The sequence below is a fragment of the Gopherus evgoodei genome, chromosome 12 (genome assembly GCF_007399415.2).
Source record: "Gopherus evgoodei ecotype Sinaloan lineage chromosome 12, rGopEvg1_v1.p, whole genome shotgun sequence".
NCBI classification, from domain to species: Eukaryota; Metazoa; Chordata; order Testudines; family Testudinidae; genus Gopherus; species Gopherus evgoodei.
Genome location: NC_044333.1, coordinates 35,765,622 through 35,792,631, shown reverse-complemented (window position 1 = coordinate 35,792,631; position 27,010 = coordinate 35,765,622). Strand labels below are relative to the sequence as shown.

The 27,010-nt window shown below is 44.3% G+C and overlaps 2 protein-coding genes across 9 annotated transcripts in view; one reads left to right on the top strand and one right to left on the bottom strand.

Annotated features, from left to right (window-relative positions):
* Nucleotides 1-1,287: 1,287 nt before the first annotated feature.
* On the bottom strand, nucleotides 1,288-27,010 carry KLHL36 (kelch like family member 36). Of its 8 annotated transcripts, XM_030581499.1 has the most exons (9): nucleotides 24,747-27,010; nucleotides 24,081-24,184; nucleotides 23,184-23,316; nucleotides 21,250-21,664; nucleotides 19,827-20,152; nucleotides 14,640-14,721; nucleotides 9,907-10,980; nucleotides 8,655-8,812; nucleotides 1,288-1,907 (listed from the first exon to the last, which is right to left on the bottom strand). In XM_030581499.1, exons 6-9 carry the CDS (start codon nucleotides 14,697-14,699, stop codon nucleotides 1,352-1,354), a joined length of 1,848 nt encoding a protein of 615 aa, XP_030437359.1. In that variant the 5' UTR covers nucleotides 14,700-14,721; nucleotides 19,827-20,152; nucleotides 21,250-21,664; nucleotides 23,184-23,316; nucleotides 24,081-24,184; nucleotides 24,747-27,010; the 3' UTR covers nucleotides 1,288-1,351. The 8 variants fall into 8 exon arrangements, with proteins under 8 accessions (XP_030437359.1, XP_030437360.1, XP_030437363.1 ...); XM_030581500.1 differs by lacking the exon at nucleotides 21,250-21,664; XM_030581503.1 differs by lacking the exon at nucleotides 21,250-21,664 and having other exon boundaries at nucleotides 19,827-19,977.
* COTL1 (coactosin like F-actin binding protein 1) overlaps nucleotides 23,606-27,010 on the top strand; it is a 30,669-nt gene continuing 27,264 nt past the window's right edge. Inside the window, exons 1-2 of the mRNA XM_030581506.1 lie at nucleotides 23,606-24,083; nucleotides 24,466-24,548. Of these exons, the coding sequence (XP_030437366.1) occupies nucleotides 24,007-24,083; nucleotides 24,466-24,548 (160 nt within the window). The 5' untranslated portion in view covers nucleotides 23,606-24,006. The remainder of the gene's footprint in view (nucleotides 24,084-24,465; nucleotides 24,549-27,010) is intronic.

The window sequence follows — 27,010 nt, the reverse complement described above, 5'->3', positions numbered from 1 at the left end:
TTTAACCCAGTGCTACTTTAAACTGTCTTCTGTGAAAGTGCACTGGCAGGGTCTACAATCAAAATGTCTTTAGTGTGGTGGGCATAAGTCAAATTCCTGTGATATTACTCCAGTATGTGATTCTCCCAACAGTTCAGTCATCTGTGCCCAAATGGCATCCCAAGAATCCACCACAACTTTTCCCCCATGTTAAGCCCATTCTTCCAAAAGAAACAGTGTTGGAGTCACCTGACCAAAGAGTGCTGGGTTAGATTCTCGTCCAGAGTCTGTTAATGGTCCCTTGCACTGACTGGTAGGGGTCATCATTGCTAGACCCATGCTAAATTCAGCAGTTCCCAGCTCCTGCAAACTTTTTTTTTCCCCATCCCATTGCCCTTTGTAGGATGTGTTTGCTCTTTGTCTCAAGTTCATTTTGAGCTTTTGATTTCAATACCTTCCCTTCTCCACCCCCAATAAAACTCACAGTGAAGTCTACTTGTCTCACCTGGTTTAAAGTAAGGACCAAGTTCTATGTAACTTCTGCCTAAAGCCACAAATCCATTCAGAGTCTCTGAAAGGTTTAAAAAGCCTGGTCCTGAACTAGGAGAAATCAACAAAATCAAACTTGGCACTGGGTTTTTTATGAAACTTTGCACAGTTCTAGTCATTAACAAGTGACGTAAAGGTTGTGTCACCTCCCCTGGATCTTGTAGATCATTGCACCACTGGAAATACCAGCTGAGCTCATAAACTGAGCACAGATCAGTTACATGGCCATGCCTGCACCCGAGCACTCACACTCTGGTCACTTAATAATATCCTCTGAATCTTAAGAGTACAGAAATGTCATTTGCTTACCAAGATGCCTGAGCATGTGTATAAATTTGAATGGCTACTCATGCATACCAGAAATCTTTTACTCACAAATCTAGAAAGTATTGTAAATTAAAATTTAAGGGGAAAAAAAAAATCAGGACTTACAACAAGATCCATATCAATTTTCAATAGCAACTGCTTTTAGACTTCTCTTTGTAACTTTAAACTGATGTTTGGTCCTCTTTTCCCTCCCCATCATTGAATTTTCTAAGCCAAAAAGTTTTCAAATTTTTAATTTTTTTTACCTTTATTATTATTATTATAAGTGTGTAAAAGCTAAGAACCATGGAAGTAACAGACTACACCTAAATGTACAGGACGGGTAGCACAGCACCCTTTGCAACCTTACCACCATGCAGTAGTAGTAGTTACCTTCACGTGACCCTCACCCAAAGATGTTCGACCACATGTTCTCTAAGGTTTCAGAAACTGTTTTCTTTTTTTTTTTAAACGAAGATTAGAAAGAGATGATTAGTTACAAGGTTCCCAAGCTGTGTCATCTTCCTCGATCCTGATGCTTCTTCGTTTTTGTCTTTTTCTTTTTGTCCTCCTTTCTGGGTTTCAATGCACAGACGCACGCAGACACACCAGCAATAGCTTTGGGAAGGTCAGTTCCTCTGTACCACTTGTTTTTCTCCTTGTCATACACCTGGACAGTTTTGGAGAAGACAGTGTCTTCCCAGCTATAGCCTCCAAGAATATAAATCTTGTCTTCCCAGACTGCCACTCCAGACTCACTGTTTGCTTGAAACAAGGGAGAGACTCTGGTCCACTGGTTACACTGAGGGCTGTAAGACTCCACACTCAGAATGTCAAAGCGTGCCATAGTTTCTATGTTGTCATCACTGCCGCCAATGGAATAGATGTTGTCCTCCAAGGTGCACATGCTGTGCCATCCCCGAGCAGTGATCATTGGCCGCTTTTCCTCCCAGACATCTGTGCGGTAATCATAGCAAAGGAGATTTTTTCTATAGGGACCAATTTGGTAATCATGGCCCCCCGAGATATAAACAAATTCCTTGTAGACAGTGCCAGCATGCCCATAGGTAAACCTAGGATAGGCAAACAACAACAACAACTTATTGGTTTTGCATACCAGTGCAAATATTTAACAGTGATTGTTAAATATCAGTGCAGCACATACAGTGAAGAGGCGAGTTATTTCATATCTGTTACATTTAAAAGTGATATTTAAAATTGAACTAAAATAATAATAAAAAAGTTAGTTATTCAACGGGAGTCCACTGAAGAGTAGTTTGGGCATAAGCTTTCATGGGTAAAAAACCCACTTCTTCAGATTCATGGAGTGAAATTACAGATGCAAGCATAAAAATACTGACATCATGTGTCAGTATATTTATGCCTGCATCTGTAATTTTCACTCCAGGCATCTGAAGAAGTGGGTTTTTTACCCATGAAAGCTTATGCCCAAATAAATCTGTTAGTCTTTAAGGTGCCACCAGACTCCTCGTTGTTTCTGTGGATACAGACTAACACAGCTACCCCTCTGATACTAAAGAGTAGTGTTTGTTCAACTTTCTCAGCAGCATGGAAAAGGCTTTAGGAAACAGCAGAAGTAGCACTGCTCTCCCTAGCATTATTAAGTAAGTAGTAAATTATTTTGGTCTATTAAGGTCCCAAGGAAAGTGTGGAGCAAAAATAAGAAAGGAAGATTTGCTGGGCAAGGAGTAGTTATGAGGGCTTTATGGGAGCAGTGATATCATCCGAGAGTGTGGTTCCTTTGGCTTCCAAGAGATGGAGTGTAACTCATGGAGAGTCTAGCCGGTGCTAAATTTAGAACTGGTGAAGTGGCGTTATATGAAAATAAAGACAATTCACTAACTGAGTGTGGGATTTTCAAAACCAGTCAGCTTTAACTTAACTTGACTTCCACTGATATCAACTCCCATTGACTTCCACAGAAGCAAAGTTAGACCAATGATCAGCGTTTTTGAAAATCTCACCCTAAATTTGTATGCCAAGGAGGAATTTCTAACCATAGCATGGGCCAGGTAACATCATCATCTATAAAAAAAAAAACCAGCTTCAAAGTACCTAGAGCCTTAACTTGCTTTATTGCCTTTTTTTAAAAAGAAAGATCAGATTCTGACAGAAGCCAGTCACCTCAGAGAGACATACCCACAACTGCAAACCCACTATAACTTTTTGCTGGGAATTTTTTGTTAGTTTGACAGTCCCCAGTGAGAGTCCACAAACTCAATCCTCAGCACTCCCATTCCCAGAATTTAGGAAAACCCAGGTTCAGATTTGCCAATCAGAGAAATATTCAAGTTTAAATCAACCGGGGGAAGAGGGAAGGGAGAGGAGAGGAGTTCTATATTCCTCCTTTGCAAACCAGGACCACTGTTCTGGGATACCCTATAAATCTAAATATGGAATATGACCAGAAGATCCAGAACTGTTTGGAATAAAGCTTAAGGAGGCAAGCAAAAAAAGTCACCTGTTTAATTTCCTCTGTTTTAATTCTGCTATCAAAATCGCTGATGACTATGAATATGCAAAATAAAATAAATAAATAAATAAATAAAAATCTAGAATTGTATTTCCTAGAACAACAAACAAAGCTCAGAAACCTCTCTGGTCTCTATAGGAATAGTGCTCCGTGACAGGAACTCCAAAGAGAATTCTGAGGCTGTGCTTTTTAATTTGTTGTAAGTTTACAAAACAAAAGTTTTGCAACCAAATAGTGGATTAAATAAGCAATGGCACTGAGGATGGATAGAAGTATCAGATTACCAGAATTCTCTCACTCACCACCCCCTGAAAAGACAAAACCACTCCCTCCCTCCCATACCTCTGCATGCATCTAGTTCAGAAGCATTAATTCTTAGACAGTTATATTTCCCCCCTCCATTCTTGCTATATAAGAATTCAACATTTCTATAAATTCTGTTACAGCAGAAATAGATTACAGTGAAAAACACTTCCCTCCTACCAGAAATCTGGGATTGCCATAAAGGAATTGGCAGAGGATGCTATGATTAGTTCTCTCTACTCTCCCATTTGAGTCCAACTCAACATATATCTCTGTAACAAAGACATGGACAGCTGGTAAAGTCAGTATAAAACCAGAAGCGCATGCTACTTCCTACAGGGAGACTTGCACCCCTCCAACTCCATCTATTCTTGTAATACAGCCATGAAAGAACATGATTCCTGAAGCAGTTATTTTAGGTTCACACTGAAGTGGTTTAAACAGTGTTAGGTCTAATCCTATGACTCGTGAATCCATGTTAAAATCAGTTTAGTGTGAAATGATTTAAAACCACGCTTAAACATGCTCAGGACTCAATGTAGACAGAGCCTAAGAGTTGTTTTTATTTCACAGAGCAAGATTCTCTCTCAGCTACAGACTGCAAACTCTTTTGGCCCACTAGTGTAGCTTCTTTCACATCTATATAGTGCCAAGAACAAAGAAAACCAAGGTTTATCTTAAATTATCATTTTGAGAGAAGACAAAAGATGTATACTTGTTAATCCAGATGCATGCAAAAGCCCATGACCCAGCACTTCTTCACAATACTTCTGTTTGGAAGATCTGTTATGGAGACATACAAGCAAGCTCCAACTATAGGACGCAGAAGGGTCCTTGAGCTGGAATACAAAGACCACCACAGTGCCATCTCACTTGGTGAAATGGTGCCAAGTGGCTGGCGCATGGCTGTCCAAGTAGCAGCACCATTCATACAGAGACTTTGGCGTGAAGACGCCCCAAGACTCTGTTGCATTTGACCAAGTCAAGACTCTCAGAAGAGGCTTTAAACTCTACATGAAGCGAGAACAAGTTGAAAGACATTCGAAAGGAGGATCCAAAAACTCAGATGTTTTGAGTCACAAGCTGAATCTGCGTTAGGACCTTTCAGCATGTCCTCCCCACACAAAACTAACTAAGTTTATAGATGATGCTGAGCATCTGCTGCCCTCACTTAATACAATGGGAGCTGTCGCTGCTCAGTTGTTTTGAGGGGGAAAAAAAAAAAAAGAGGAAAAAAAAAAAGCCCACACAGGCCAAATGAGCTTCCTTTATATGCTGTGTTGCATTCCGTTGTACTGCTGATGTGGACAAGATCAACAATGATCAGCGCCCATCATAGCAAATCAGTCCACCATGGTTTTTTGTTTGTTTTTAGAGACAATTCTATTGACACTGAGTGAACTCAGCTGACTTTTACCTATACCAACAGGACAGCAGAGTATAGTCATGGCTGAGTGTGGGGCCGCATTTGACAGCCCCTTTCAGTCACAGGTGGGAAATCTAGCATAGACACAGCCATGGAAAATGCCCTGAGATTTCTCCTTTCTGCCTGCTGAACAACTTCACTGGATAGCATGAATTCTACTGTAGGCAGATTCCTGTGAAACATCAAGTTGTCCATCCCGTCATTACTTTCTAACACAGCCGCCGATCTGCTGAAACAGTCTAGTCGCATTTCAGCTAATCTGACTTAAAATGTGCTTGTCCACAGCCACACAAACCAAGCAGACTTAGAAATCATAGCAAATGGTTTTGCACACCTAGCTTTTGTCACCTTGAATTCCCCGCAAACACCATTGCTTAAGCCTTTGAAACCAATGTGGGTACAACAGGACTGCGGTAGTTTTAGAACAACAGGCCCAGTCATGCTCCCATTGAAGGCACCAGGCATTTTGCCATACGTGTCTAAGGGAATGTTGTCAGACCTGCTGAGCAGAGGTCTTTAGGAGGAAACGGTTTCAAGCCACAATATCAATTAGAGATGCCGTGCCAGTTTTGAAGAACCTTCCCTTGATGCAATGCAGTGCGAATTACAGCTTCGGCTGCAGCAGAGCCATCCCGTGACTGCGAGAAAAGCTCAGAATTTCTCTTTTTTTTTAAAAAAAAACAACAACTGGATGAGCAGCACACTCTTCTCCTGATTTTCTGAATGGCTAAGGGCCCACAACTCCAAGTCAATGGCAGCTGCAGGTGCTCATTTTTCAATGATAGACAGTGCCTGTCCTGCAAAAATATTCCTGATATTATTAAGGTGGCCGGACACTTCCCATGATAAGATCCTATTTTCAGCTGCTTATAATTTTGCCAAACTTGAATCATTTGGGCTGAAATTTTCCATGCCAAGTGTCTGCCTCTGATGGAATTTAGAAACCAGCCAAAATGGTTTAGTCATTTTCAAGTACCAGGCTGAGGTTTTGTTTTGCTCATGTCAAAAATTCTAGCAACCATTGCTTTCAAAAGGGTGAGCACCACCAGACTTTAGATCAGGGACTTAAAATATGGCCAGGGGGAGGAGGGAGGTAGTCCTCTGCATCAGGGTTTCTCTACGAAAATCTGTCCAAATTTGGCAAAAATGTAATATAATTTTCACCTGCCCAGGAGAAACTTCTTCAGTTTTAGCAGCTATAATCTTCAATGAGTCTGTCCTGAGTATGCTCCAAGCCCTCACAGCTCCTACTGCTGGCCAGACCACTTGTGCCACCCCTACCGAGAGACTCAGCATGGGCCCTCTAGTATAGGCCTACAGAGGTGAAGCTTTCCTTGAGATTACTGCTCCAGTCCAGGGTGCAGCCAGGCTGGAGGGGGTATGGGAAACTGACTGAGAGCAGGAGGGGTGTATGCAAAGACTGAAACTGGCTGGACATGGATACTGGGGTTAGGAACCAAGGGAGTATGGGACAGGGGAGACTGGGACTGGTTGGGCAAGGAAACTGGGAGCTAGTTTGTTGGGGAGGGGGGTTGGGTGGGGATATGACAGAGATTGGTGAGGAGCTGGGGGAGAGACTGGGACTGGCCTCCAAGAAGACTGGAGCTAAGAACCAGTGTGTATGTGCTGGGGGGAGAAATGGGGCTTGGAGGACAGGAAACCGATCTGACAAGGAAACGAGGAGAACTACCACTGGGTCAGTAAAGAAACAGAGAAGGAACTGGGGGTGGAGACTGAATGGGGAGGGAGGGGAAAGACAAAAATCAGACAAGAAACCTGGAGGAGGAAAACTAGAACTGGCTGGGCAAGGGCAATGGTACAAGGAGCTGGAAAGGCGAAGAGAGGACTGGGACAGGGACAGATTGGAGGGGATAGGACAGACAGGGTCATGGTTGGGGAGGGAAGGGGGACGAGGGGAGATGCAATGATCTGTGACTACCAGAAAAACACTCCCACCAGAGCCTATAATGGAACCCAAGATTACAGAGCCTCACCATTCCTCTGCTATCAGCAAACAGCTGTGAACCCCACAGAACAGAAAAACTGGGAAAGAGAGAGAGAGAGAGAGAGAATGCTCACCTCAAAAGCATCTGAGAGCCTGGTGGGTGACCCTGGGGTGAGGTTTTTTGGGTCAGAGGGGCAGGCTAAAAGAGCATTCTTGGTGCTGAACAAAAGAAGCTGTTTCCTGCTATTTGTTTCCGTCTGCATTCAGAGAAACCACACTTTGTTCACTCTTTTTGTAATGTAACAAAACTGCAAAGAAAACACCAGACTCCAACAATTTCTACTTCCAATTGGAACATCTTCAGGCCTGCAAAACTTTGACTAGCCACTCAGGTCAAAAAGGGACAGCAATATTAACATACTTGCAGAATGCCACGTAACAGTAATCGCTGTAGTTGCCACAGAAACATTATTTGACCGTGAAGGGGAGGGTGTGGGTAGGATTGTCCACAACTGTATTAAAATATAATCCACACTAGGGGCTGGCTTTCCCTAGGCATGAATGGCAGTTAGGCCCTTAACTCTTACTTGTGCAGAAACCTCTCCCCCATACCCAGGAGACTAGGGGATTTGATGGTGTTTAATCTCAACTGCCAAACCCACATATATGTGCAGAAGGATATCTGCCTCTTGTTTCTCAGGAGCACTGAGCCAGGTTGTTGGTCCAGGTCATATTCACATAGCTACACGTGTCCAACACAGAAGTGGAAAAAGGAGTCCTCTCCGCCATCCATGTCTACACTAACTGTCTAGGATTCTGAAATTTGGCAGATAGGGACTGAACTGTTAGCATCAGAGAATAGGAAACACACCACAAATTGTAGGCAAAGTAGACTCTGAAGGATTCTACTGGAGATACCACCTAACAACAACCAAGCAAACGTGACCACTGAAATCATAGGCTGCTGTGCACTCTGGTAACACAATATGAACAGCAGCTACCTTTACAAACCTCAGAGACACATGCGGTATCATGAACTGCCATCATACCAGTGGGAAAGATCTCACTACCACCTTCAAACGGTCACCACCCTGAAGTTCTAAGTATCAATTTGGGATGTAAGTAAAATCAAGTGTTAATGGTACTCATGGTACAATTAAAGCATCCTCAGAAGTGGAACAACTAAGTTTTAACTTGGACTGCACAATTGTGGCACGTGGATCTCTCCATATTGGCATGTGTACAAGCAGCCAGCATAAGGATGAGCAGGCGGCAAAAAGCCCAAAATAGAGGACATAAAATACATGGTACTAAAGGTACCCACCCAAATAACGCCTTGCACCGAGATCTAAACGATCTAAAGGGATTCCTCTGAGACCAACCTCAGGAAAGACACTCTACAAACACAGAACATGAAAATAAAAAGCCCTTTTCCTTGCCCTGTTACAGCTGTAACCTCAAGGTGGAGACCAAAGACAACCCCAGTGGATCTCAAATTCATGGCCTCGAGGAGACAGCTGCTCAGATATCACGGGCTCAAATTATTCCTCTTTTTCCCTCCCAGGATAATCACATATAGGACTGAACACAGTGGATCTTGGAGAGTTCTTTTCTTTAAGGAAAACATGGTTTTCTAAACAGACCACTGTTACCTTGGCAAGCCTGCTATATAAGACCAGGCGTCTTTTTGAGGACTGTAGGTCTCAGCTGAAGAAAGAGCCCCATTTTCATTCCTCCCACCAACAGCTACCAGCATATCTGTAATGGCTGCAAGGTAGAAATCTACTCGTCGTTGTCTCATGGAGGCAACCTGTAAAATAAATAAATAAAATAAAATACTGACATCCTCAAACAATCGGTAAGTAAGTTTAAGAAGATTTGTTTCCTCCTACAAGTTTTAAAAAGGACTGCTATTTGTCTTCGCCATACATATTAAGACAACAATAAAACTTTGCTCTTCTGTAGCACATGATACATTAGCATTGACATTAAAGGTCATAGAAGGATAATGGAAAGCATCTAAAGCTGTATCTATACTTGGAGCTCACGGCTAGCTCCCTTCGAGTGTGCTTGCTAAAAATAGTAGCAGAGCTGTGGTAGCACAGGCAACGGCATAGTCTAGCTGCCCTGCATAGAATCCCACCTGGACTGCACCGATATGCACTTGGAGCAACACTACTATTTTTAGCTAGCTTGATAAGAGCGAGCACAGGTATGTCTACGCGAGCTGGAAATCCCACCTCTAGCTCCAAGTGCAGATATAGCCTAGGAGACAAACCACTCTATACCTTAGAGATACACGCTCCATCGCGCAGTATCCTGTGAGCCCAGAGATACCGCAATAGACTCAAACACTGAACCCCAGAGGGTTCTGAGTACACAAAGAATGGAAGATCAGTCCAAAATGTAGTATCGGTTTAATATTGGGAGGGAGGGGGTTCTCTACTCAGACATGAAAGGGGAAAGACTCGATTCAATAGATGTTTTCCATCTTTAATTACTCTGGTCCCTGTATGGCCTTAAAATCTTGCAAAGTGGTCCTTGCACAGCATTTTGGGCCAGATTTTCATAGGTGTTTAGGCACCTAAAGGTGTAGATGGGTGCCAAATGGGATCTTCAAAAGTGTCTAAGCAGGTTAGGTGCCTACAACCCAATGGGAGTTGAAGATCTGGCCCCTCATCACTACCAATTTTTGAAATGTCATAGTCTTTCACTACTGGTCGAACTACAGTGTTCACAGAAGTTATCCAATTAGCTATTTCTACTGAGAAGGGTGTTTTACATTTTCAAACAGATATGCGGGTAGATTTTAGTGCCCACCACGAGTGTTCTCCTTCCACCAACAAAGATAAAAATTAATTAAGGACTTTAAAAGAATAAGATGTAATACAGCTTGAGTCTCACCTTTATCCACTGGTTACAGCGGGGATCATACCTATATAGAAGATTTGAAGCTGCATCCCCTCCATTGTCTCTTGAAAAGCTGCCTCCAGCTATGAAGATAAAACCTCCCAGCACTGCAACACAGTGGTGACTTCGCCTGGCTGGGAGTGGCGTTTCTGTTATCCATTGCCCCTTTTTGGTGTCCAGGAAGCAGGTATCATCGCTTAACTCCAGGCATCGTTCCGAAACCTCCCCCCCCACAAAGAGGAGCCTCTCTTCATTTGTACGCAAAGCCGTCCGCTTGTTCTGGAGCACTGGCTGGGCTGTGACGTTGTTATGATAGTTCACCGCTTCTTCTATAAACCCCTCACAGTTTGCTTCCTTCGGGAGAAGAGAGCAGACAGCAGGCTTGACTCGATGGAGGAGGTCACTCTTCGGTATCAAGGGAAAATGAATGTTGTCCAGTACCTGGTAAGCCTCGTTTTCTCTTTCCGGGTATTGTGTCAGCCACTGCAAGGCAGCCTGCAGCAAGTCGTGCTCACACTCCTGCTGCACGTCGCTGCTCCCCAGATACTGGCAGAGTTTTTGGAGGGAAATGTTCTGCAGGAAGTTAGGCGTGAAAGAGAGCGTGCCAAAGTTCTGCAGGATGAAAGAGTCGATGTAGGAGTCCAGGCGTTTCAGGTTGTAAATAGAGGCCAGCTCTTGAAGGTACAGGTAGTTCTCCTCGCTGACCTCATTTTCGAGATACTCACAACAGAAGTCAACCACCTTCCAGATCTGCAGCAGGTGAGCTGTTTCCAGCACATAATCAATGTTGCCACCATCTAAGGACAGCTCACTACCATATAGGAAATCCACCACAGCTTTGAGACCAATGTAAGAGGCTCCAAAAAGTTCGACCTCCTTTTGATAGGCCTCTCGCATGCCAATGGTGAACATGGAGTTGAAGTAGTCACTGCAAACAGCCAGGAGATTCCGATGGGCAGGGACTCTTTGTTCATCCACCACCAGAATAATATCACAGAAAAGACCTTGGTGTCTCTGCTCATTCAGACTCTGAAGGACTAGACTAGGGTGGTCAGCCCACCTGTACACCTGAAATAAAGAATTTCACTATATAAATCCATGGTAAGCCCACACCTTGAATATTGCATGCAGTTCTGGCCATCCTAGCTCAAAAAAGATGTATTAGAATTGGAAAAGGTACAGAGAAGGGCAACAAAAATGATTACGATATAGAACAGCTTCCATATGAGGAGAGATTAAAAAAATTAGATTAGAAAATTAGATTAGAGATTAGAAAAGAGATGACTAAGGGGGGATATGATAGAGGACTATAAAATCATAAATGGTGTGGAGAAAGTAAATAAGGAAGTCTTATTTACCCCTTCACATAACACACAAATGATGGGTCACTCAATGAGATTAGTAGGCAGCAGCTTTAAAACAAATATAAGAAAGTACTTCATATAACGCACAGTCAGCCTGTGGCGCTGATTACTAGGGGATGTTGTGAAGGCCAAAAGTATAACTAGGTTTAAAAAAAAAAAAGAATTAGAAAAGTTCATGGTGGATAGGTCCATCAATGGCTATTAGCCAAGATGGTCAGGGACACAACCCCATGCTCCAGGTGTCGCTAAACCTCAAATTGCCAGAAGCTGAGACTGCATGACAGGTGACAGATCACTTGATAATTGCCCTGTTCTGTTCAGTCCCTCTGAAGCACCGGTCATTGGCCACTGTCAGAAGACAGGATACAGGGCTAGATGGACCATTTGTCTGATGCTACATGGCCATTCTTATGTTCTTAGAAATTATATCAGACAGCAGCTTCCTTCGGTAGATGAAGTGTTCATCCTCACAGAAGAGCAGATATTCTTTTTCACCAAGTATAGCACACATACACCGCAAAGGACCTATTAAGTCTTTTAAAAGTAACCTACTAGGTATAACATATATATTGGGAGTGGAAAATGTTCATACAGCAATGCTTGCAGTTTGGTCATTCAACCCATGTATAATAATTGTCATGTTGGGTTTGTGTCTGATTTCAACAGTCACCCTGCCAAGACTTACGTAAAAGCTACTGCTATGGTAAATCTTGGCAGGATAGCTCATTTGTAAGCTCCTTAGGGCACCGATTGTGTCTTCCTCTCCGTACAGATCCAACACACATCATCTGCACTCAAATAAAATAAAATAATAATAATAATACTGTTCATCTGTGTTTAGAGCCACCTAGTATGATGGTAACCCATTCCCAACTGACTGTTGCTATCATCCAGAAGCTAAGGTAGTTTTCATTTTTAATTGTTGCATATTATATATCAGAAGTCTAGAATGTGGTACATGGTCTGTCAAATGCTAGACTAGTATTAATAATTATAGATGTAGAGAAGGTTACATCAAGGTTGTGAAAGCATTTACGGGTGGGATTCTGCCCTGTGACCATGCCCCTACCTAGACTGTGGCACTATATCGGAGCTGGAACTGTGCTGCAAGGGATTAGAGAAAATTCAAATAAGCATCCCTAAATTGGGGAAGTTTTACCAGTTATAGCGATAAGTATACAGCTACAACTTGCCATGTGGAGACACACTTTCTGGTGTAAGAGTGGCTTTTTTAGCTTCATCTTCAACCTTTCCTTAGGCAACATAAAAAAAAATACACTATTTTATTGGAATAACAGTGTTCACACAGGGAATGGGGGGATTATACCAATATAACCATGTTGCTTTAAATTTGCACCTTAAATTATTAAAATTGTTCCCCATGTAGACAAGGTCTTAGAATTTAAGTTCCTCGGGGCAGGAACTATGTGTTTGCACAGGACTCAGCATCATGGGGCCCTGATCTCAGTCAAGGTCTCCAGGCACTACTGTAATACCAGTAATAAATAACAAAAATAGCTCTGAAAGGGTCTAATTAATCATAGAAATGTTAAAATGCTGTCAGCAGACTCCAAGGTGAACCCCCAATGACAGGTGGAATGTACTTAAAAGTTTAGGAAGTTTTTATCTTTGTTAATGCATTTTTCAAAAGCAGTCATAAGTAACGTCAAATAAATAAGAGCACATGCAATGACACGTGTGCGCTATATGGAGTCTCCAAAAGGTAAACCAGTAATTTTGAGCAGATTCTGCAAGACAAACTTTCATTAGACAATGACCAGATAATAGCAGACAGCTTGTAACACCCTGTTCTGAAGTCCTCAGATGTATAGATATTGGATTAAACTAAAAATAATATATGCTCTCTTCCCTTTGTAACAGGATTATCATCTCTCTCTCTTACATTCTTTAATATCATTGTCTTGCATAACGAGATTACAGCAGAATTTACAAGTTACCAACGCCTCCTATTTATTAAACATGCTGCAGAATCAGCAGGGTAATCCTGAACGCCACTTATGACAACTTGTATTCCCTGACTTCTTGTCTCAGTGGAGAAGTGCTGCCACTTTGAACACCGAGCATAAACTGAACACACATGGGACTATGCAGTAATGACTCAAAATACGTTAATACACTTCACCCGCTTACCAAGTCATCTGTTCACTCTTAGAACTTGAGAAAAACAGAGAGCTGCAAAAGTCAAGACCAAGATGACTTTGAGATTAAAAATTAACAGTTTTCTCATGCTATTTATATTCTGTATAACAGGTTTAATATTAACTAGTAATTCTAAAGTTAATAAATAATAATAGCAACTGCATATGCAAAGAGACAAAACACTGCTGTTGAGATTATAGATTTGTAAAGTGATTGTTATTATGCTACAGTTTTTAAAAGCTACACGTGATCTGCGCAGTGGTAAAGAGACAAGATTGAAAGTCATGTATTTTAAAAATGTTTATTTACCTGTTTCTCAACCCTTGTAGTTACTATAGTCAATAAAAGTTTGAAGATCCATTTTACTCTGGTCTATTATTAATGCTTTACTCTTTGCTTTTCATTCAGTTTTGACAACAAAGATATTGAAACTGACGAATTTAGCTTTTCTGGCTCCCTTGTACTAGCATAAGGGCATAGTGTTCAGATTGCAAAAAGGGCAGAGCAATACTGAAATACAATCCTCCCCCATTTGCACTAAGGTTAAATAAAATTAATGGAATCATTATTAACATTAAGAATTTACAACACTTCGTCTCCAATTCGGCATCAGAGTCTACTGGTATAGACTACCGTAGGATCCCAACTGAAGTCAATGTAGCTGTGCATTGGTGCAGAAACAGATCCCAATAGCACCCTTAGCCCTTACATAGAAAGTGAACATTATGCTTGTGAGCAGTGCCACTGAGGTCACAGAGAGTTCTCACATGTGCAAGTGTTTGCAGGATCAGGGTTTGGATTTGTACAAAACTTAAGCCTAGGTATAAAATTTAACTGGTCTCTCTAACAAATCTTTAAAAAATTAAATTCAGCAACAAAATTAAATACACCTCCTTTGAATTACTGGAGAAAAACCTCCAGATACAGAGAAGGATTACGTTTTGCCAGTATGTGCCATTTTTAAAAATCATGAGTCACTCTGAACAGATGGCCTATTTGCTGCAGTTTTTTTAATTGCAGCCAGTGGAATCAACTTACATTTTAAAATCAACTTGTTACATGCTACATTATATACCTAGGAACTAAATATTCAGTTGTTTCATCATGATTGTCTCATCCCCCCTTAAAAAAGGAGAGGCGTCTCTTTCAAAGTAATCATAATTTTAATTACAAGTTTTAGCAAGCAATGCAGAATTCACTAACCTTGGAGGATTCACTTATCTTGTGCGGTCGAGAAATTCTCGTTTGTCTGGTTGCCTCCATTATAGGATGATTTGTTTTACTTCTAGAACAGAAAACAGAAAATAAGTTCTCAGCATATGAGCCTAACATCAGCCTCTCAATGATGGCCAAACAGTCACATAGTAATTAAAAAAAACAGACAATAGGAACACTTACATACACCTGTATATATTGATCTATCCATTAAAAAGAGTTCAGTGTTGAAAACAGATTCCCTAACCCCCTCTATTGGTCTTATTTTGTCATTTGGCCAACAATTTTTTGTACCAAATTTATAGATAATACATTATTGTACACTGAAGTTATCAAATCTCATCACCACACTTTCAGTTATGTACCAATATTATCGATGTCATCACACCTCTGAAAATATTGCTTATTGATTTACTGCTAGTCCCTACCACACCATGAGAAGTCTGAATAGTAATAGGACACAGAGCTTTCCTCTAGGTTGCTGGTTCCAATCCAGCTCAGGTCAGTAGCCCATGGTAGCTGAAGGGAGTTTAGTGGGTTTCAGTCTAGTTTTCATTAGGGATAGTGACTATATCACCAAAATCACCACCATAACTAGTTCCCTTATTAGCCGAGAGAAGGGCTGAACAAGCCAGAGAAACTGATCTACCAGATTACACCCACAGATGGTCTGTGAGGCACATTGGCAGGGATGACAGCGTGAAGGAATAAATAGATTACTTCATTTTCAAGTGCTATTAATACAGCACTTTTCACCAGCACTAAATTCACTTTAAGAATAAAGAAAAAAGTAACCAAAAACATTGTATTGGGGTTCACGTCACCCGCCCCCCCCCCAAGAAGGGGCAGATTGAGTTGGAGTGACACACTTCTTGCTCATTTATTTATTTTAAGAGCTTGTATGACACAAAAGAGTTTCTCCGACAGTTCTAAAGCTACATCGCAGTTTGGAGTAAAAAAACCCTTGAGAGAATCCCTCTGAACTATTTAGCTATTGCAGGCAGATTCGGCCACAGGGATGGGGCGGGGGCATAGTCTCAAAAGGCAATGTGCAGCTATGTCAAACACTATTTATGAGCCCAGCAACAGATTAACTCACACTCCATTAAAGACATTTTGTCTCACCACCGACTGGTGGAAATTCACCTGGAGCTGCACAGGTCTGCCTGTCTGAGAACAATGGAGAGAGGTCACTCACCTCCCCTGAGACCTATGCTTGCTACCCGGAGCAGAGCTGTCATTTGAAAGAGTTATGGGTTTGGTCCTCTCCATACTAAAGAGGCTGAGTAACCACATCATCTGCCTCAGGATTTCTTCTATAACAGATATTCACAGACTCAGATACATGGACAGAGAGACAGTGTCTGAGGGAATCCGCTCTGATGAAAGGTAAGAGATTCTTCTTCAGTTTTAATTCAAAGCTATTACCTCACCCAGCTTGGCTCAGTTTTTCCACACAAATTTAAACACTGTAGAGCCCTTCCAGAGACCAGGTTCTGCAAGGGTTGGGCGTACATATGCACCCACACCCCCCTGACAATTTAGCTATAGCCAAACAAGAATCTGGCAAGATGCACTGAAACCCTGAAAGCAGAGAGAAAAGAGGGGAAAGCAGCAATCTGGATCGCTCGAATTTTACATTGCATTTTATTGCAATGTCTCAGATCACTATTTGGGAGGAGGGGAGGAAAAGGCACAGAGTTGCCCTGACTAAAGGGGGTGGGAGTTAACTAACTACTCTCAGGTTATGCTGTACTCCACTTGGCTCAATGCTGCAGCACGAGGCATGTTCCTGTTCTTTAGTGCAATTGGGAGGGATGAAAGGCTGGGACCCAATGCTGTCTAGGTACTAAGAAAAGGAGAGTTTACCACTGTGCAGCGTCCCTACAGTCTCCAGGCCGGAGTGCCAGCTGCCCCAGTGGGACTCAGCGCCGCAGGCTGATGCTGAGGCTGTTCTGGCCGCTGCTGGTGTCCCTCTCTCCTCTCCTTCTGCAGCCATGTCTCATCCAGGAAATGCTGGCTGGATTGAAAGGGGAAGGAGCCAATAGCGAGAGAGGAGCTGTGCTGTTTGGAGGGGAGGAGAAGGGTATAATAAACGGGGTGGGATTAGGAGAGGCTGCTTGAGATCAGGCCAAATTACTGCAAACAAACAAGCAGCCCCCAAGCCAGGCAGCTGCTGCTCTGGCAGCCAGAGGCTCAGTCCGTGGGAATTAATATTCCACTCAGGCAGGACTGTGGTTCCTGTCTGCCTTTCCCAGGGAAAAGTGCAACCTTGTTTTGCAGAAGGAGAGGGGAAGGGATAGGTTACTGTGGCCTCCTGCTCCCAGTTTTAGCTGGCACTTCCCCCTGCTCACGCTCTTAGGGCCCAGGCCTGCCATTACCTGATCCTGAAAGTCAGCGGAGCTACTCCCCTACAGAAAGTTACCGGCATGCATTGATTTTTGCATGACCAGGGCAGGGGGAGATGAGTTAATGACTTTTAAGTTAGTATGTACTGCTCCCCAGCTCTCACACCTCCTCATGCCTCATTATCCTACCTGAGCTGCCTCTCTTCCCACCTGCTGCAGGGATGCCACAGCTCAGGCTCTGGGCTAAAGGCCAGGACTGCTGAAGGGTTGAGCCTGGCTGCTGGACTCCCACTTCCAAACAGATCTCAGCACCTCCTTACTGGCCATGTCCCAATAAGGGATGGGAGTGGAGAGAGGCTGCTCTAAGATGCTGAATATCTCTTGACTTTCCTGGGAGTGGAGGGTTTTCAAACCTTGCAGGATTGGGCCCTGTCGGAGACATAAACTCCCACCCAAGGCAATTTTGAAAGTAGATCCTGGCAGGAGGCGAGCTGGAATAAGCCTTCGTGCTCAGCAAACAGTTGGATGCTTCCTTTAAAATGACTAACTATTCTTTTAATTATCCTAGAGCACTGGTTCTCAACCAGAGGTCCAGGGACCCCAAGGGGTGGGCACGAGAAGGTTTCTGAGGGAGGGCCAACCAGGGCCAGCATTAGATTTGCTGGGGCCCAGGGTAGAAAGATGAAACTCCACTGCATGGGGCTGAAGCTCGTGGCCCTGAGCCCCGTCACTGAGAGCTGAAACTGAAGTCTGAGCAATGTAGCTTCGTGGGAGCCCCTGTGGCGTGGAGCCCCAGGCAATTGCCCTGCTTGCTACCCTCATGCCAGCCCCGATCTTTATATGCAGAAAACCAGTTATTGTGGCACAACCGGGCCGTGGGGTTTTATAGCATGTTGTGGGGGGTAAAGGAGTTTAGAAAGAAAAGGGCTGAAACCCCCTGTCCTAGAGGATTTTTTGGGTAACTCTCCACACCAAATCCCTATCACTTAAAAAATTATCCCTTGGTAACAGGTTGTATGGCAAATATCTAAACACAGCCAAGCCTAATATATCCTGTTAAGTTTTCCTAGCACTTCTTACATGTGATATTTGCAACTATTGTTATAATTCCATGATTGTTTTGGGGGTTAGCAGCAGTAGGTGTGTAATGCAAATAAGGTAACTGTTGCAAATATTTGAATGAGGACAATCACTATAAGAGACTACACTATTACTTAGGTGATGATGATTACTTAGGTTCTATTTAACGTTGTGTTGTTAAAAATCTCTGTAAAGGGGTGTGTGTGTATCTAACATGTAGCCAAGCCATCAAAAAGTGTTCATAACAACGCCAGTAATCCTGTGATCTTTTTATTTATCTAGATATGAAACTATATGTCCTCAGGAAAATACAACGAGGACAAAATGCAGCAGCACACCTCTTCAGCAACTTGGGTTGCTGTGAGCACGCACACCTGTGATGCCCACAATATCCACCACCCCTGCGTGCACGCACTCACACATACACACAAGATTTGCAGCCTGACCAGCAGTAACTTCTGGGCAGATTTGTGTCTGGAAATCCATCTGCACCTGAAGGTGCACAGAGCAGCCATTCCGCATGTCTTCATTCTCCTAGCCCCTGGCTGCACTGTTCAGAGCAAGCAGGGTTCCTGGTGGAGCCTGGGAGTAAGCAGGGAGAATGCAGCAGATCCACAGCTTCCCCACCACACACACATACTATGGGTTCCACCACTCTCGGGGGTGGGGGATTTTTCTACCCTCCCTCTGTCTATGGCCCAATGCATGCACCAAAATAGCAGGGTCATTTCATGAAGGGAAGTGCTGCTCTCCCAACAATGCATGCTGAGCTAGAAGCACAAGACGGCCCAGCAGAGTGGAATAGTCGAAATAGCTAGAAAAGAAAGGGCAGGAAAAGAGCAGAGGTGGGATGCATGAGTGGTGAAGGAGCAGGGGCAAGCTGCTAACGATCCATTTTAACTTATAGTCTCCCATGGCCAAAAGCCTCCGGGAGCCTTAATAGAAATCCCATTACATGCATTCCCTCCTCCCACTCTTTCCCTCTGGTCCAATGACTGTTCTACTGTGGATAAATACTTACATAGTCACTCGGCCAGGGAGTGAGTGTGAGTGAGAAGGACTCTGTAGTTCAGTGGTTAGGGCACCCTGGTGGGAGATCCTGGGTCCAGTCCTCCATCTCAATCACTCTTTCATTATTTATCCCCCATGGAACAGCTTTAACAGAAGAGAATGAGGGAGCCCCACATCAGACTATCCCCTAGCTCAATGGTTAGATCATCCTCCCTGAGAGGTCCTGTCTCCTCTACTGGAGAGAGGGCAAGTGACCCTGGATCTCCCATGCAAGTGCTCTAACCACTGGGAAAAACTTATGTGGTGGGCAGCGTTGGCAGCACTTGAATGGGACCTGACTCAGCCAGCAGCCTTCCAGCACATCTAGTGGACTGGGCCTTGCATACAATATCTGTCTTCTCCTGGTTTGTGAATTGCTTTCCTGCTTAGGTGGCATCTGGCTGCTAAGAGTGAGGCAATAGTGCGAATACCCAGAAGCAGAAACTTAAGAGCCTATTGGTTTTGGTGGATGGTAGTGCAGCCACAAACGGAGAATAATATCATCACGGAAGAACAGCCTGGCTTTCGTGCGGGAAGAAGTACCACAGAACAGATTTTCAATCTTCGTGTTCTATGTGAGAAGTACTTGCAACACCAGCAGGACATCTACCGTATCTTCATAGGCTTCTAGAAGGCGTTCGACAGAGTATGGCATGAAGCTCTCATAAAGATCTCTTGGTCATAAGTTTATTCTTACCATTAAACAACTGTGTGCTAAGGCCAGCAGTGCAGTTCTCGTCAATGGCATAATAGGAGAGTGGTTTCACAGCACTGTTGGAGTCCGGCCAGGCTGTCTTCTTTCGCCCACACTGGTCAACATCTACTTGGAGCACATAATGACTGATGCCCTAGAAGATCACATATGCACAGTCAGCGCTGGGGGGGCGAACAATCTCAAATCTTCGATTTGCTGAGGATATTGATGGCTTGGCAGGTAACGAAGATGAACTTGCCAATCTTGTGAAATGATTGGATGAAACCTCCTCAAAATACGACATGGAAATCAGTGCAGAGAAAACCAAGCTGATGACAAACAAACGTGACGGGATCAGCTCACATATCACTGTCAGTGGACAAGAGCTAGAGACACTGAAATGGTTCAAGTATTTGGGGCAATCATCACTGATGAAGGATCAAAGGTAGAAATCCTGGTGAGAACTGTGCAAACAACAGTGGCAAAGCTTAAGCCAATTTGGAGGAAGAACATCTCCCTGGAATCCAAACTGCAATGGCTGCATGCACTGGTCATCTCCATTTTTATGTATGCATGCGAGGCATGGACCCTTACGGCAGAACTTGAATGGAAAATACAGGTAGTGAAGATGAGATACTTCCATAAAATCCTGGGAATTTCCTACTTCGACCATGTCACTAATGAAGAGGTCCGCAACATCATCATCCAACGCGCTAGGTCAGGGATCGGCAACCTTTGGCACACAGCTCGCCAGAGGGCTGGGCCAGTTTGTTTACCTGCCGCGGCCCCAAGTTCAGCCGATCGCAGCTCCCACTGGCCGCATTTCGCAGCTTCTGGCCAGTGGGGGCCATGGGAAGCTGTGGCCAGCACATCCGTTGGCCCGTGCCACTTCCCATGGCCCCTATTGGCCAGGAGCAGCGAACTGCGGCCAGTGGGAGCCGTGATCGGCCGAACCTGGGGCCGCGGCAGGTAAACAGATCACCCTATTAAACCAGGGACGGCCAACCTGTGGCTCTTCAGAAGTTAATATGCAGCTCCTTGCATAGGTGCTGACTCCGGGGCTGGAGCTACAGGCACTAACTTTTCAATGTGCCGGGGTGCTCACTGCTCAACCCCTGGCTCTGCCCCAGGTCCTGACCCCACTCCCCCAAGGCTCCTGCCCCTTCCCCCCCAGAGCCTCCTGCATGCCATGAAACAGATGACTGTGGTGGACAGGAGGCACGGGGAGGGAGGGGGAGGCACTGGTGGGTGGGGCTGCCACTGGGCGCGAGGCGCTGGGGGCGGGAGCTGATGGCGGGGCTGCTGACATATTAATGTGGCTCTTTGGCAATGTACATTGGTAAATTCTGGCTCCTTCTCAGGCTCAAGTTGGCCACCCCTGTATTAAAATGTGTGACCACATTTCCATCTAGTGGCTGTAGCCTACCTGAATGTAGGGTCTGATCCTCCCAGAAGACAAGGGGAGTCCCATGGACTCTGGCCATTGGGGTGTGCTTCCCTGAAGACAAGGTGAGTCTCATGGAGTTTGGTGATTGGGGTGTGCTTCCCTGAAGACAAGGGGAGTCCCATGGAGTTTGGTGATTGGAGTGTGCTTCCCTGAAGACAAAGGGAGTCCCATGGAGTTTGGTGATTGGGGTGTGCTTCCCTGAAGACAAGGGGAGTCCCATGGAGTTTGGTGATTGGGGTGTGCTTCCCTGAAGACAAGGGGAGTCCCATGGAGTTTGGTGATTGGGGTGTGCTTCCCTGAAGACAAAGGGAGTCCCATGGACTCTGGCCATTGGGGTGTGCTTCCCTGAAGACAAGGGGAGTCCCATGGAGTTTGGTGATTGGAGTGTGCTTCCCTGAAGACAAGGTGAGTCCCATGGACTCTGGCCATTGGGGTGTGCTTCCCTGAAGACAAGGGGAATCCCATGGAGTTTGGTGATTGGGGTGTGCTTCCCTGAAGACAAGGGGAGTTCTGTTGCCTCTAGCCATTGGACTACACAACCCTGTGGCTGAGTGCAACCATATTGACTTAACCATGGGGCTACCACACCCTTACCCCTCCCTTAGGGTGACAGGGGTGGGGGAGAGGTATTGGCCCTGTGACATACTACTAAAACTTCATCACTTTTACAAAATATACAACAGCGTATTCTGAAATGCTTCTAATAATTCATGTAGTGTTGTTGTAGCCAGGTTGGTCCCTTGAAATATGTTAACTATTTTTGCTAAACCATCTGTGTTCTACCTTGTATTTAGCTGTGATACTGAGTCAATTTCCCAGACCTGAGGAAGAGCTCTGTTTAAGCGCCAAAGCTCATCTGTTTCACCAACCGAAGTTGGTCCAATAAAAGAGATTACCTCACCCACCTTGTCTGACTAATCATTAAAACTATTAACAGTTGTCAAGGGAAATGAACAAAGTATGGTGTATAAAATGTGATGGAATAAGCTCTTCTTTTTTATTGTGGTTGTTCATTTATTTGAAAAATTCAGTCATTCACAACGGGTCTCCAAATCTTCAAGAACCAGCGAGATTCTACTGTAACTGTCTAGTTTTCAGAACTCTGATTTTCTTCACTATTAATTACAACCTCTGATTAATGGTGACACTTTCTCAGGGAGTTACAGGCTCAGGTATACATCTCCATTCTTGTGGGTGAAGAAATGCAGGTGCAAATTTTACAGCTGCAAATCCACTTTTTATTCTCTAGCTCTGTAAGTGAATGTCCCAAATTCCATCATATGCACTGGGGTTTTTTTTGGTAACACTAGTTTGAACTGAGTGTTTGTAATTTGCAGACCAAGAGGGGGAGCTAGCTGCCTTTGAAACACAGAATAAAACTCTCCCACAAGCCTACAAAGACCCAGGAGCTGGCAGGGCCCCAGTCACAAATTGAAACCTGGGGTAATCCCGACTGAGGGAAATGCGAAATCACCCACACCCAGAGTTCAAGATCTTTAATCTTCCTGTCATGGCTAAACGCTTTTGGCGGACTTCCCTTCTTTCCTGCCAATTTTATATGCAGCACATTATTTTACCCTTACCATACTTTTAAAAAAAAAAAGTGCATCAGCAGAATCGCCTATTATTGCATTTATGGAACATCCTCAGGTGGTTTGTTCATGCTCTGGCTCTGCCCAGGGCCACCCAGAGGATTCAGGAGGCCTGGGGCAAAGCAATTTCGGGGGCCCCTTCCATAAAAAAAAGTTACAATACTACAGAATACTTTAATCTCGTGGGGGCCCCTGCAGGGTCCAGGGCCTGGGGCAAATTGCCCCACTCCCCCCCCCGGGCGGCCCTGGCTGTACCCCACTTTCTGAAAATTCACTGTTGTCGCCCACCAGGATACAGTCCCTTTCTTTCACATCTCCTACCTGCACCAGATTGTTCCTTGTCATGTGTCTTCCCGTTGGGCTACCTCTAGATCTTCTGGAACCTCTTCTTGACCCAGAGGAGTTACAAGGGACTGTGTCATCTTGCACAAGGGTTGTCCCTGTTTCCTGAGCCCTGGTGGGAGTGAATCTGTAATGCATCACTTTCTGGTCGAGCCCGGGGGGTGGTTACCCTAACACATTCCGCCAAGGACTCTCTCTAGGAGAATCCTCTTCATCATCCCCGTGAAACCCCGAAGCCAGTGACAAATCTCTGGCAAGATGATTTTTTTGGTCAGTTTCATGGGCTTCCCGCACCCTCTCGCTAAAGCTATTACATCATCGCATCGCAATCCCAGTAATGCTTTGCAGAGGAGAATGGGGCGGGGGGTGTGAAAAAAAAGCCGTGGGAGGAGGGGGGTGGTAAGGAAACGCCACTGTGTTGCAAAGCGGAGGGAGGTTCCTGCACTGGATGGGCAGAAATCAGCGAGCACAGGAGGCAAGCTCCCCCTGCCGCCACCGGGGTTGGGACCAGCAGGCAGCGAAGGGGTTAAGAGCCGCCTGGCCTGATCCTTCAGCAGGGCTCTGAGCAACCCGGCCGGAGCGGCCGCAGTGGGAATCCCGAGCACAAAGCCGCAGCCTCATTTCCCCGCGCGCGCTGCAGCCCGGCTGCGGGATCTTTACAACAGCCTGCGCCGTTCCCAGCCCTGACCTTCCGCAAGCTTCATCTCCGCTGATTTCTTTGGTGTTTTGAGGGAGAGGGGGGCACAGGCACTTTCCTTCCGCTGAAATCCCATCCTCCCTCCTGACCCCGCTTCTCAAGCAAATGGCAACTAAAATCGACAAGGAGGCGTGCAGAGAAGCCTACAACCTCGTAAGGGACGATGGCACGGATATTACCTGGTAAGTTTCAGCGCCTTGACGTTCTTCGTATCCTCCGGGCACAAGCTTTCTCGTAGCCCAGCCTGTAATGAGATTCAGCCCCGCCACACTGCCCTGGCAAGCTGAAGGATGCGGATTTGTACAGTAAGTGATTGAACCGGGATTTTCAATGTGCTCTGTAGTAAATTGAAAATACTGGGCAGAATTTGCTTGTCCTCCTATTAACAATGACCAGCTACATACAACACGCAAACTAGGATTGTATTTGTAGTCTGAAAGTGCTGGGATCCCTCTAAATTACTACAGTCTCGATTTGTCTATTAATGCTTGAATGGGGAACATGCTTTAAGAACATTAAAACATTTAATATTTTCTTGTTTCCCTCCCTTTCCCCTTCCCCAAGGGTGACTTTTAAGTATGACGGCTCTACAATAGTCCCCGGAGACCAAGGAACAGACTATGAAGAGTTTATAAGGGAATGCAAAGGTAAGGCTGGTCTCATTGCTTGGGTAGATGCCCGACTGATGCTTGCTGCCTAATAAAAAGGAGAAAAGAATTGGAGTAAACTTGTGTAAAGTGGAATGTGTCCCTGCTTGTTTCAGTAGTTCACTGTCTCATCCTGTCCACAATGATTGGATTTTCATACTGCTACAGAGTATAACTCGCCCGATGCAATGCACTCACATAGCAGTCAAACTCTTTAATAATTCCTTTGTTTCACCCACAAATTTAAATATGTGGAGCATTTTTTTTTCTTTTGCACAGTGGATGAGAGTTTTGATTCCCTTCCAGTTTCCCTGTAAAGCAGAGGAAAATCTTATTAGCTCAGATCTTATTGTTTAACTCAAAAATTTAAAGAGTGAAATCTGTTACCAAAGAGAGAAAGATATCCATTTAAGTTATTATGGTTAATATAGCCATAGTATTAAAAAAAATCTTTGCATTATAGAAACCTACAATAAATTCTTTTAATAGCACTAATTTATACAGTAAGAACAACACTAATTTAAAATCACAAAACTTAAGAACTAATAGTGAGAAATTATATAGGAGATTGTTTGAACAAATACAGTGTTGAAAAGAAATTAATTATGTGACACTACATAACCCTAACAGTTACAGTTCAAGGTTTAACTGCAGCAGCTGTGTGTTGAACTGTGTCCCAGAAGCAAAGTGCTGAAGGGCTGAGGGAAGGTGGTAATGGAATGGTGGATAGCCAGGAAATAGTTAACTACTTCTGACATTAAGACATGAAGCGTTTGCAAAACTCAGGTTTGTTGCTTTCACACTATCCCTATGGGGATATTGTAGGGATAGTCCGCTCCCCCCTCCTGCTTGCTCCTGTTGGCTATGTGTCATTTAATTCATATGGTGATGTGCCAGGCTTTAAGTATTTATTGCTAATTGTTCAAGTACTAGCCTGGATTCATTTCAGAATGTTGGTCCGTAGCTCTGGCAAAGTCTTCCTAGTTCATCTATCCCAGCTATGACTTTTAATTGCCTGTAATATTAATTATCTGTCTCACCGAAGCCAACTGAGGTCTGTTCCTCAAGGAGTAATGTAACAGTCCCTGACCTGCTAAAATGCTAGTAACCCTGTGAAGGGACCTATCTGTGCAAAAAGGGCCCAGCCATGGACCCAGCTAGGGTTGGATCATTTTGCATTGAATTCAATGCCAAAACTTCCATGAACTTAAATGGGGGAGGATTGGGACTCTAATCAGCATGTAGCTGTTGGCAGGGAAAGATATTAAACTCCCAGGGGCTAGAAATATGTGTAGTCATTGAATCAAGATGCCTTAATTGTCCTATTCATATGATTGCTGGAGGATGCTGTCAGGATTGCCTGGATACTCTGTAAAAGAGCAAAAGTCCCCATCTGATCTCATTTACTTTGCCGAGAAACTTAAATTCATGTAGCTCCTTTCAGAAGAGTTGAATTCCTGTACCCTGAAGAGACCTCTTTCTCTCTCATTCTGACCTTATAAGAAGGTGTGTGGGAGGAGTTAGCAGGCCAAAGGAGAGGCTCTGAGAGAGAGGAAAAGGTATTTGTCCTAAGAGAGGTGCCAGAAAATCCTTTCTGAAGGGAGGACACATCTCCAGATGGGAAAAACAAACACAGAGGCGCTGCAGCTCCCAGTGACATCAGCTGTGTTTCTGTGCACTCAGCTCTTCTGAAAGTCAGGCACACATTGCCTAAGAGAGGGTCAGCCACAGGGCTCTGGGTTGAACAAGGGCGATTACTAGCTGAGGTTACTGAATGCCTTCCATACTTCTCTCCCCTGCCAGTGACTAAGGCAGTCAAACGGCTTCCCAGGCTGGAACCCTTCCACACTTATTTTCTCTGCCATTTATTTTTAAAGCTTAAATCTCCTCTTTTGTCTGGCTTGACTCTAACTGCTCTGTCTGGGAAGATACTTACTGTGCCTCTTCCTGACGAGTGCTTCTTACCTGTCATCTCTTCCTTACCTGTTATCCCCTCCTTAACAAACAGCCTGAGCAGATAGTTGGAGAGAGGAGGGCTCTCGTCAGAGGCAGCTGACCCCCAGAACTTGTCCAGGGCAGGCTGTAGAATAGTAGCCACTGGAGTATGACCTCTTGGGATCATAATCCAGTTTCAGTTTCTTGCCAGCAATTTTGTCCATCAAACCCTTATTACAAGCAGGACATGAAAAGGGACATAAAGCAAAGCAGAATTCACCCCACTCTTCTCCGAGTGAATTTCTCAGTGCAGAGCTGATCCCGCTAGCCCTGAAGTTACTCCAACAAAAAGGATCTTCAAGATCTATGAAGCTCAGACTATAAAAGGGAGGTTTCATATAAAAGGTTTGGTCAGGGTAGACCTATGTTCTAGCATTACCCCATGCTAGGGGCTGGACAGGTCCCTCAGCAGGCCTTGAATAGAAGAAGGCAAGAGCAGATTAACCCGTGACAATAAAATATCTCTG

Coding starts and splice junctions, on each gene's coding strand:
- KLHL36 (XM_030581498.1), bottom strand. Junction 8,813..9,906: donor GCTGTAACCAGTGGATAAAG/GTGAGACTCAAG, acceptor TTTATTTTACAG/GTTGCCTCCATGAGACAACG. Junction 1,908..8,654: donor TATATAGCAGGCTTGCCAAG/GTAACAGTGGTC, acceptor TGCCTATCCTAG/GTTTACCTATGGGCATGCTG.